The 12,816-nt window shown below is 43.1% G+C and overlaps 1 protein-coding gene across 1 annotated transcript in view; it reads left to right on the top strand.

The window, feature by feature from the left end:
• The window catches only part of ephb3a (eph receptor B3a), a 28,702-nt gene extending 23,454 nt beyond the window's left edge, over window positions 1–5,248 (top strand). The window contains exons 14-15 of the mRNA XM_068601468.1: window positions 1,018–1,211; window positions 3,518–5,248. Of these exons, the coding sequence (XP_068457569.1) occupies window positions 1,018–1,211; window positions 3,518–3,629 (306 nt within the window). The 3' untranslated portion in view covers window positions 3,630–5,248. The remainder of the gene's footprint in view (window positions 1–1,017; window positions 1,212–3,517) is intronic.
• The last annotated feature ends 7,568 nt before the right edge of the window (window positions 5,249–12,816 follow it).

Below are 12,816 nucleotides of genomic sequence, written 5' to 3'. Positions count from 1 at the left end.
AATGAGTGAACAGTTTGTATCCTCCACTTATTGTCTCTGCTGTCAATCATGCCGGTTCTGAGGAGACGACTTGGAGAATACTTGGGAATATTGTTTTTAGAGTTTTATAAAGATGCTGAAAAGAAGATAGGAATGTTTGACAGCATGAGACAAGAAGCGGTCGAATGTAGGACATAATACAGGAACAGGGTTTATTCTTCCACAACAAGAGACGAACAGAGCGAGCATAATATACATGAGTCAGAGATGGTTAGATGATGGATAGATAATTACTTTATTGAGTAATTATCTATCATATATCTATCTCTGACTCATGTATATTATGAATGTGAACACTTTGTTGTAAAGGCACCAAATGAAATTGACAATATTCTAGGTCGATAATTTGCACTTTACTGCATTTTCCACCAGAGGTCCCACGATACAATATCGTCACGATATTTCATTCCCGATACGATAATATCGCGATACATTGAGTATTGCGATATAATGCGATTTATCAACAAAAAAAAAATCAACCGCGAATTGTCCCCAAAGAAAAACTTTGTCAACAAAATTGACATCAAAACGTTAAGGAATTGATTAAATAAAAGATCAATACTCTGCTTCCGTGTATCGATACAATATCACCACGCAAAATATTGCGATACTGTGCTGTATCGATTTTTCCCCCCACCCCTAGTGCCCAGAGGATGAATACTTTTGACTTATATTCATGGTCCTAATATGATACAATCTAATAACTCTGATGATGAACTTCACTCTCACACAATCATCATCCAATAGCATGTTTAACAACCACATATTTGCAAAATGTAAGACATTCCCTGCAACCTCAGCTGTAAATGTCAGCATGCTAACAGGATGAATAAAGACGATGAACACAGGAAGCATCAGGACGTTAACATTGTTACTAAAGCGCTTGTTAGCATGTCAATGTTAGCATTTCGCTCAACCCACCGCTGTGTCTAAGTACAGCTTCCCAGAGACTTGTAAGAACGGCTTCTGGTCCCTCAGGTGATGACGGCAGTGGAGCAAGACTACCGGCTGCCTCCGCCCATGGACTGCCCCATGGTGCTGCACCAGCTGATGCTGGAGTGCTGGATGAAGGAGAGAAACCTGAGGCCTAAGTTCTCCCGCATCGTCAGCACCCTGGACAAGCTCCTCCGCAACGCCGCCAGCCTGAAGGTGGTGACCAGCACCTACTCAGGGTGAGTCCGCCACACGCAGAGGAAGACTATCGAACACGATCTTCTTCAGTAGAGAAAGAGTCACTTCATAGTTTTCCCGGTTCGCATTGTTTTCAAAGTGCGTTCGTCGAAGTGAATGGAGAGAAGTTTCAAGGCGGATGGAAAGTGTTTTTCAAAATGTGTCACATCTCTCCTTCGCTCTTTTTAGGAAGAGCAAAACACTTCACTGTCGCAACATTTGCAAGTTTGCTGTGAGATTTATTCCGCAACCTTGCAGATGAACTCGCGGAATTGACTTTCGAAATAGCCGCAGAAAAAAACGTCTCGCTGGGTTTCCAGGCTTTGTGTCGGGGGGCTTATACACCAAATGGATATTCATCTGCATTATTAACTTGCAACTTCTGAATGAAGAATCTCAGTTCACAACAGCAGCCAGAGTTTACAGTAAATGCAGACGCTCATAGTAGAAGTATTTGCGAACATATTTACAGGAACTTTCATCATAAAGGCTTTATGTTGGCTGTGTCGTCGGTTGTGCTGTCGGCTGACTTTGCAGCTACTGTAGCAGACCTTTGTTTAAAACACATGCAATATTCTGCTAGTTTTCCATACAGGCATTTAATGCTTTTCAGTGTTTTCTCCGATAACAGCCAACATGGTGATGCAATTCTCTCTCTTTCACCTTGTGTGAAATTGTCCCCTGTATTGTATATGACGGCTGTGAAGTGCAGGCTGGAGACTTCTCCTGGTGCAGAGACGAGCGGCTGCTGTGCCTCTGGGTTGTTGGAATAAGATGTCATAGTGAAAGAAATATATGGCATGGCCGAAAGAGAGGCACACCAAGGCTCGTGCTTCTTGGGTTTGGTTTGTTTTATGCTTTCGGTTGATTTGGGAAGATATTTCTTTGAGCTGAAGGCTTTTACTGTCAGACAGTCGTCTGCCTCTTTTTCTCTGACGATTCCCTTGGAAGTTTAGATGTTGACTTATTCATAGGTAGCCATCCTCACGGTGACAAGTTGTTTTTCAACTTTGTTTTTTAGAGCAGTGGCTTCAAACGTTCCAGCCATTTTCACTGACGCGTTTGTTCTGAATTTTGTTAGCCTGGCATGCAGTCAGTTATATGATTAGTGCTGGTTTAGATGCTAGACCCTCAGCTCTGGAGGGATGTATAATGAATCAAGCGCACGTCCTCAACGCTGTGGCTCTGACTAGCCTATAGTTTCCTCTTTCCGACGACCACAAAAGGCATAATTCATACATACAGTATCCAGATTTTGTGCCAGCTCCTTGGCTCACTGTTTGACTCGAACACAAAAGCCCCAAGGGCGATTCCTATGCCAGGATTTGGGCTCAGGGAAGCTAATTGTGTGTGGAAATGTAATGGCTGACCTCGGTTTAATTCCCCATACACTTGGCTGGATGCTGGAATGTAGGTGATAGGACAGACAGCAGCCAGAGCTGCTGATGTGGAAAAGCAGGAGGTGATGAAGTGTGAGTAATAAGGGAGATTGAGGAGAAGCTAAAAGAGAGGAATGTGTTTAATTAGGTTGCTAATGAGCTTTTTAATGCATCAGGGGAGGGCGAAATGTGTGTGTGTTTGTGTTTGTGTTTGTGTGTGGGTGTGTGTGCGCGTGTTACGCTATGCTACGTGTCGCTGTGTGCAGATGACATGCCAATGATTAATTTATGGCCTCATCTGTATGCAACAGCAACGGAGATAGACAGAAGAGCGGGAGGAAGAGGAGGAGAGAGAAAGGATCATGTTGTCGGAGCATGATTCGGGGAGCGTTCCTCGTGTTTGAGCGTGCGTCTCGGGCGCTCGCTCCCGCTCACCTGCCATTGGCTGCTCGGCGATGTCGGGCGCGATAACGCCGGCAGAGAGAGGATATGAGATGCAGCGCTATCTGAAGAGTATCTTCTGCGTCGAGGGCCTTAAAAACAAGGACACTGGCCCGGCAACAAAGGACACGCGCAGGCTGCTGCACTTTTTCCAAGATAGCTGTGAAGAAATATGTTGCATTTGTTTTATTAAAACTGATGAGTAGATTTGGCTGGCCATTTGAGCTGGACTTTGTTTATGGCAGATGAAGCTCTAGATCAGCAGATTTCAGCGTGTCCTCAAGATGCGGTATTTTTTTTAAAAATTATTTATCACCACGAGGTCTTAGGTGTGTATATATACGATGGGGAATTTACCTACGACACTAAGATGGATTATACTGTTATCCTCCCTCAATGAGAGCACTTAGTGGAGTAATAATGAGCCGTAGCTTTTGTTTAAAGTGGCTGTGAACCTGCTGCTGACCTGTGCGTCTTTGTGTTGGCAGAGACCTGCTGCGGCTTGGAGGGACGCTGCCGGGACACAACAGGAAGAGCCCGGAAAGCAGTCAGGAAATCGTTCGGCAACAGATGAGCCATACTCTCCCCATCAGAGTGTGAGCCGCTGCAAACTGGAGGACGCGGAAAGGAATTAAAAAACTACCTAGAAACTCTGACGTGAAGAGCGCGATGTAAAATAAAAAACAAGGAAGAAAAGAAAAGAAGGAGGCTCCGGCTACAAAGCCAGAAAGAGGACCATTTTGGAGATTTTTTTTCTTTTTCCAACTGGAGATGTAATGTCCGTTTTAAAGAGAACTGTCCATTGCAGTGTGTGTGTTCATTACTTGACACTTGTGGATTTGTGACTATTGACATAAAGCCAAACTTCCTATCCTCCCCCTCCCCACCCCTCTCAGGTTGTGTTTGCATGTCTGCATGTGTTTTCTGCTGGTTGGGAATCAGTCTTTAACTTCTCTTCCCCCTCAGACTGAGGACCGGAGAGCTCACACGGATGATAGGATTCAGTGTCTGGATGAGACAACAGTGCCAAGACAAAGCAAACACGTGCTTCAAACTAACTCTTCAGACAGCTCGACATCTGTAGACCTTCAATACGATCCACCTTTTTTTTTTTGTTTTTAAATTTCCCAACCTGTTCTTTTATTATGCTTTGTTCTTATTGGGAAACAAGGAAAAAAAAACACACTTTTCATCCGCTTCCTCTTAAATACTGTCTTCCACATGTACTGGGAGATATACGTGTTACAAATCTGTACAAAGCATCCGAGTCTTCACACCGCCTCTCTGTCCGAGGAGAGGCGTAACTGACACTGTGCGGGACACGTCATGTGCATGCCAAAGTGGAAACTTCTTCATGAGAAAAGTACAAATAAGTTCCACGTTAACTGTTGCTTTGGTGGCATTTTGCTGTATGGACTTTAACGTCCATGTTTTTCCTAATCTTATTTGATTCATATACGCATTGTTTTGAATGCTAAGTTATTATGTATTGCTGCAAAGAGGTGTTTTTCCTTTTCTTTTTTTCTATAAGCACCGGGGCTTAACTTTTTTTATTACAATGCTTGTTTTTTCACACACATTAACAAACAAGACAGACATGAATGAGTGAAACTAAGAAGCGAAATGTTCTGCTGAGACACTTATAAATGGAAAGCGCCTGTGGTAGTGCCGTGTTGTGTATTTTACTTTGGCGAATGTGTTGCGGATCAGTGGGAATTAAAAAGGTCAATATCCAGATGATAGCTTCGTGACCTTAATATTAACCTGACCTACAAACACTAATGTAGAACCAATCACTCACTGGTTTATTTCTTCTGACATGTGTTTTCTTCAGCACGCCAGCTGTCAGCGCAGTTCCTATCTTAAACAACTGCCTGTATATAATACTATATTTCTATTTGGCAAGTCAGCTCAGTATTTACAACCATCTGACCTGATTCTGGCCTCTCTATGACCCTTGTTTATATGCTTGTTTGTTTATTGTGAAGGAGCAAACAATTGGAGAAATTGGAGTTTAAATGGTCATTACATATCTGAAACTATATGTCACAACGAAATAAGAAAATGTGTGTCTGTTAGGGCGGACGTTTTCCTGTGCAATTAAAGGTGTATTAGATTGTATAAAGAAGAAAAAAAAACTCAAGAAAACTAGAACAAAAATAAGCATTTCTCTTTCAGTATTTTTACGATAATCATATGCAAATAAATTATTAAACGGATCTGTGGTATTCTCTTTGATTTCTTGGCGGGTTCACCAGGCTAAGTTTTTGGGTCTCCTCTTATCTGACCGAGGGATGAAAAGACGGAATAGCGAGTGTGCTTCACCTCCTCAGTCAGAATATCACAGCATCTTTCGGATGGACTCATTAAGATTTAAGATTAATCAAAAGGCCGGTCCGCGCAGCTCGCCAATTAGCGAGACCACGGGACTATTCAGGGGATTTGAGTCTCTGTTGCTGCTGGAGAGGCTTCAAGAAGGCAAAGTTAATCTGGCTTCACAACAAATGTCATTCTAGTTTGCCTTTAATCCGTCAATCAGGACACAAACCGGGTCTCTTTCATGCCAGTGCAGATGAGAGAGGCTGTCACCTTCTGTTTTTTATTGACTGGAAAAAAAGGAGCTCTTTTGTCGGGAGGCTGCGAGGGGTTCATACTTACCCATCTGTGGCTCGCTGCTCAGACAGCAGCTGCAAAGCGAGGACCGGCGATGTCGTGTTCCCTCCATGTTCTCTAATCATCTCCGCCGCTCTCACAAAATGTGCACACGCAAGGTCAGCGCCAAGGTCTTGCGAGGCACACATCGAAATGTGCAGAATACCGTATACGGACATTCTGCTGGGCGACTCGCAAAGCGTGGCTTTTATCATCTGTGTCAAAGCTCTGAAGGTAGACAGCAGATTAATGTCTTTCCATTGACGCAAAACAAAAGACGTGTAGAAATTCTTGACCATTTTTATGTTTTGTAGTGGGCCCAGCTTTTTAATGAAGCTCTAAAACCCAAGAGAAGCCTGTAAAGACCCTGAAACATGTCGCTTGTTATTTCCCATGGCGTCTGAGATCTGACACAGTGTCAAAAGTGAGATTTTGCGTCATGTTTACCATTAAACAATTGAAGCGTCTCCGGCTTCGCAGGCTGCGGCGCCTCGCTTCTCACGAGAGAAAACACTCGCTGCCCTCCATCTCAGCAGAGCTGGGTGTTATGTTTTTCACTGCTGCATCTAAAAAAACCCAAAAAAAACATGCAAAATGGCAGCGGACCTAAAGGAAAATATCTCATTATTGTATCACAGGCCATTAAGTGATGGCAGATCAGCCGCGTCAGTCCCTCACAGAGGTTTTAATGAGTGTGCATGGAGGAGGGAAAACTGAGGGAGGGATGGCAGGAGGGCAGACAGTTATTATTTCAGGGCTGCTGGTTGCTCGTCAGTGACCGTGCAGGCAATCTGCGGTTCAACGTCAAATCCCTACATCTCCAGAGTGATCCTCGCGATTACTGAGAGATTAACAGCGGCTCGGCCCGTCATACTGGATGTACATAATCATGCACGAATACCAGCCAAAACAAGACACACACACACACATAAAAGACACACACACACACACACCACTCACGCACAGATCTGCTGGATTGGCAGTGATTTGTCAGATTTAGCTGCATCTACTTGCCTTCTGAATGCACCAGTCAGTTCTCTTCCAAGCTCAAAGCACTCATTTGCCATCCTGTCCAAAGCAAGTTTAATGCCTCCAATTACGGGGGGTCTGCAAGCAGGCAGATTCGGAGCGAGGAGGCTTGGCATGAGAGTTTGCTACGCATCAGGGCCCTTTAACAGAGTAGTGATTTGCTGCTGCTGCTGCTGCTGCTGCTGAAGCTGCCTGTGCCGGCTCATCAATGGAAAACTACCCTCTTTGTGGCGAAGCGCATGCAGCACTAAGCCGAAACTGTGAGGAGGAAACACACAAAAATCTGTGTTTTTTTTTTTACTGACTCAATACCGGCTCTTCTCCACATGCACTGTGGAGGAATTTCTGCATCTCTGCACTGCCAGCACAAATGGAAATCAAAGTCTCTTCAGCATTCATTTTTATGTCAAATGTGCTGTATTTTAATTGAATATTCGAAGATACTGCACAGCAGAAAGTGATGATTGCGAGGGAATGAGTGAAACACAGACAACATAGCTGCAGTAATGCTGCAATATAACAGGTGACATGTGCGTTATATTGTATGACAGTCGAGGGGAAACTTTGTATGATCTATTTTTACTCAATTCAGCTTTTATTTGACATTGAGAAGTGTTTTTGAGTGCATCCATATTTAATGCTAACTGTGTTGTCTCTAAAGATTTGTGTGCTCCCAAAGAGGCAGATCGTATTGATCCGTCTTCATATCATCGATAACTGAATAAGAGACGTAGAAGAGTAAATATGTCCATGAAACTCAACCTCTGCTCTCACTTTCAGCCCTCTGGCTTAAAACATTTACTGTTGCAGTTGTGATTTACTAACAAATAAAAGCTTACCCGTGCATGATATGTTTTGCTCACTTAAACTCACTTAAAAAGTGGATTACGTTGTTTTATTCAGACACTAATTAACCATAAATTGAGAAAACGGTGTGTCATTTCCAATTTTCTCCTAATTGTTCAGTAAATCTATAATTCAGAAAACAAATGGCAAGTTATGACATATTCTTCTGTTTTAATCCAAATTAACGGATTACATTTATTATTTCTTATAACCAGATTATTGTAATCTTGTTAAAGATAATCCGTTACTCCCTAACCCTGGTCTTCATGTATTATATCTGAGCATTTCAGCGAAGCAGCTGACACTTAATGCGTCTGTAATCTTTGCAGCAGCATCGGGTCTGACGGGAAGTGGAGAGCTGCAAAACATCTCATTACAGAGATACAACATTTTACCCTCAAATGATCTGTTCACGTTTAATTAAGAAAGCTGCAACACAGACACACACACACATACATACACACACACACACACACACACACACACACACACACACACACACACACATGCATACACACACATACATACACACACATACATACACACATACATACATACAAACACATATACATACATACAAACACATATACAAACACACATACATACATACATACATACACACACACATACATACACACATACACACACACACACATACACACATGCATACACACACACACATACATACACACGCACACACACACATACACACACATATATGCACACATACACACACACATATACACACATACATACACATACATACGTACACACACATACACATACATACACACACGTGCACACACACACACACACACACACACACACACACACACATACACACATATACACACATACATACACATACATACGTACACACACATACACATACATACACACACGTGCACACACACACACACACGCACACACACACACACACACACACACACACACACACACACACACACATACACACATATACACACATACATACACATACATACGTACACACACATACACATACATACACACACACGTGCACACACACACGTGCACACACACACACATGCACATACATACACACACACACATACACACGCACACACACGTGCACACACACACACACACACACACACACACGTGCACACACACACACACACACACACACACACACACACACACACACACACACACACACACACACACACACACACACACACACACACAGGTCTGCGGTGGTAAATGATGCTCTACCTCCCGGCACTTTGCTCATGAAAGCCCTCAGTGTTGCAGGACTGGTGATTAGCATGACAGTGCACTTTGTGCTCACAGAGGCTTCCCCACCACCTCATGTGTGCTCTCTGCAGTGTGTGATCCAATAAAAGGCCTCTGAAGCCCCGGACAATGATTAGCGGGTGTCAGTACCCTGTTGGGTTTGAGGGACAGGATGCTGTGCATCAGAGACGTTGCTGTCAGCTATCGGCTTTGCACAAAGACTGTTGCAAAAGGGGTGAAACAGCCGGACTCGAATGGTTATAACTACTTAGAACAAAAGCAAACTCTTACATTTGGTGGTTTTATGTGCCTGACTATTTCTTGGTTGAGACCTGTAACTTCTTGGAGTTGGCCAAGAAATACTGAGCTGAAGTGAAACCGTGACTTCCAGGTCCTGATCCTGGAGTAACAAAACTCAAAATCCCGTTGACGTCTAAAGTGCAGAACTCCACAAATACAAACTGTTTCCATAATGTGCACCTCGGCCCCTCGATGCAGATCCGCTCTCAAACTGGTTCTTCTTTGGTCCATGCGATGCACTTCCACCAAGTTTCATGAAAATTTGAGGAGCAGTTTTTAAATATTGCTGACAAACTAACTGAACCGAACGCACCTAATGCAACGGTCGCTAAGATATAATATATATATATATATATATATATATATATATATATATATATATATATATATATATATATATATATATATATATATATATTCATTAGTATACAATACTTTGAGTACATAGTCATAGTTATTGTATTAAGATTATTGAGGCATTTATGTGTTGCAGCTGGGAAAAAAGAGGGGTAATTCTAACTTTTCTTTTATGTACTGCTAGATAGCTTAACCTATACGGATGAATCTGAATTCATTTGTTGATTATATGTTTTATGAATAATCTGGATCTGCAAAGAGGAATGTACAAAAATAAAAAAGAGACAAATTGTCAACAATTTAAGGTGTGAGTCAAGTAGAAAGAACAGTATTTAGAATAGTATTTCACTCTGAAAAAGAAAGTCACATGAAATGGAATTACTTCAATAAAGTACAAGTACCTCATAACTGTAAGTACATTACTTGAGTAAAATTGTTTGGCTTTTGTAGATTAGACTAACAAGATACAACGTGTAATTTGGTTTATGCAGATGGATTGTGTTACTGCTGGATTGGGCCAGGCGAGCTGTTCCCCCCTGTGTTCAGTCTTTGTGCTAAGCTAAGCTAAATGGCCGCTGGCTCAGGCTACATATTCACCCTTTCATCTGAAATGGACGAGCTTGTTTCATAAAATCTCAAACCGCTCTTCACCGTGACTCTTCGAGAGCGAGGAGGTGACATTTCACAGCAGAGTTTTGAGTGTGCTCGGCTGGAAGACCACGACGGCGCTCTCATGTTGCCGTGAGGGGAAAACAAACACACACAAAAACACTGTGACATTCTCCATTGCACACTGTAAAGATGTAACTAAATACAGCGTGATGCCGCATCTAAAGGACCACATCTAACTGCCAGGGTGGGTTTCAAAGCACCAAAGCAGGGAGCTCTGGGTGAAAAGAGGGGCCAACAGAGATCATTAGCATGCATGTGAATGGGTTCGAAAGAATGAACAGATTATGCATTTGAATGTTTGCTGATGAGATAGAGGGGTTTGGGTCCCTCAACCCAGTTTGAATGACAAATCCCCACCAGGGGAGGGGAAAGGCCACGGATAGAGAAGAGCTAAAGAAGACAGACTTTAGGCTTTTGAGTAAACATAGTGTGTAGAGTGGAGGGGGGGGAGGGATGTGGTCTCAGAGCAGATGTCCCAAATTGGGCAAAGAAAAGAAAAGAAGACCAAAGGGATCGGTGGATTCTGAGCTTAACTCCTATCTTCCTAAATCTGCAAAGTATCTGTGTGGCGCATCGGGGCGAATCGCACCGCCGGGCTACCAGTCAAAGTTTGGAGAGGTTGTTTTCAGAGCCCCCTTTGTTGTGGCCTGTGGAGCGTGTTAGCAACAAGGCTGTGAGTGAGAAGGCCTGGCTGGCTGGCTTCAGGGACTCTCCTCTACATGTGGAGGGCTTTACAGTTCACTGGAAAGATGAGGAGAGACAAGGAACAAAAGCGCTTCCTCGCCGTCCGAGGCGCGAGCAGCGGCGAGCTGGCGTGTCGCACCGTCTCGTTCTGTTAACAGGGTCAGCGCCGCCGATGTTGACAGTGATATGTGTCACCGCAGGTTTGTAATTAAATGGGAGGCGAGTGTTTGACTGGAATGCAGCGTGATCTCTTTTTGTCTATATCACGGAGACAACAACAACAACACACACACACACACACACACACACAAACACACAGATTCTTATCGCCTGAAACTACCTGTGTATCTGAAATAAATGGCCTGCCAAGCATTTGATGGGTTGGCTAGAAATCCCAAATGCTTATAATGCCTTGGCTGCTTTCAAGTAATCATCCCCATGGTAACATCTGACACCAGCTATTCATCATGCAGCCCATATAAACTCCAGCATATTCACAACAACACGTCACACAGTCAACTTCTCAGACCCGCTGCACACAAAACATGTCTGCGCATGATGATACGTTCAAAAATCCAATCTCCTAATTAAGGTTTAGCTGCGTGTCTGCAGTGTGTATGTGTGTGTGTGTGTGTGTGTGTGTGTGTGTGTGTGTGTGTGTGTGTGTGTGTGCGTGTGCTAATAAGTGGACGTGTCGCGTTGCATCATGCACTCTCCATGCATTCATTTTCAGTCGTTAGAGTTAATATGACAGGTGAAAGTGAATTTGTTAAGATGGCACTGACTCTAATGTGTTGCTATAGTTTATATCAGCCAGTCGAGTGTGCAGCAGATGAATATTCAGGAAGCGAAGCCTCATTTAGCATTAACACAAACAGAAATGGAAATCATTTGGCTTTAAATCAGACTCGATGAGGATGCACAAATACTACCTACTGTATGTAGCTGCTGTTGTTGTTTTTTTTTAACTTCTTCTCACTGCATTTTAACCATCTGTCAGTGATATTGATGTTTCTCACAGAGGGCCACAGGGCGCAGGATGCAGGAAAGGAGCGAGAGTGAGGAAATATTTGCAGTACGCAGTCATACACGTCCTCTCATCGCTCCTTTAGACTGAGTCTGAGGCACATAGAGAGGCCGCAGGCTTTATATTGATGGACTGCAATCAGTTTTAGTCAGTGGTGTAAGAAGTGATCAGATGTTTTACTTTGCTGAAGTAAAATATCTGATCAATGGTATCAACATTGTATATTAATACCATTGACTAACAATGGTCACAGCATGTCAACTGCATGTTAAAGTATACATTGCAATATGTAGAGTGGATGTAATCAAGTGAAGTGTTTCTAAACTGTATTTAACAGCAGCACTTGTATAAATGTAGCCTGTTAAGTTGCATTCCTTCGCTACGTTCACATTTTGAGTGACAAAAGAAGGAAAACGGCCGCCGGCAGAGTCGCCGTTGAAGTGTTTCTCAAGTGCTCGTTGATTTAGTTATTTCATAATAGCACTGGGAACTGGCTGATGACAAGAATACATTTTTCGTCCATTTTTCTTTGAACTAACAGAACAAGAATTGTTGGAAGAGAAAAGGGTGCTGGGAAACGATGAAACAAAAACTCATGACTAGCCGGAGCGCTGAAAAACATTCAACCTTGACCTGTAGCGCGTCACGCAGCGAAAGGTATCAGGTGTCACTTTGTTGCTTCATTTTCCGTTGAAAATGACTTGCAGCCTTTTGCCGTGTCGCTCGTAGTGTGTCTGCAGCTTTTAGCTGTTTGTCGCAGCGCGAATAATCACGCGTGGCTCATCTTTTTCGCTATCGACTTTGTAAGGAAAAAGGGCTTTTTTTGCAACCCATTGTGTCTGTGCATTGACTTTGCGTGTAATCTAGTCGCACGTCAAATTCGCGCCGCCTTAGCATTAGCCGCGTAACCGCTACGTTACGCGGCTAATGTGTTCGGTCCAAACT

Source organism: Clinocottus analis, unplaced genomic scaffold (genome assembly GCF_023055335.1).
Source record: "Clinocottus analis isolate CAN_PGR_092001 unplaced genomic scaffold, fCliAna1.0.p SCAF_11, whole genome shotgun sequence".
Lineage (NCBI taxonomy): Eukaryota > Metazoa > Chordata > Actinopteri > Perciformes > Cottidae > Clinocottus > Clinocottus analis.
This window is presented reverse-complemented; position numbering and strand designations above follow the sequence as displayed.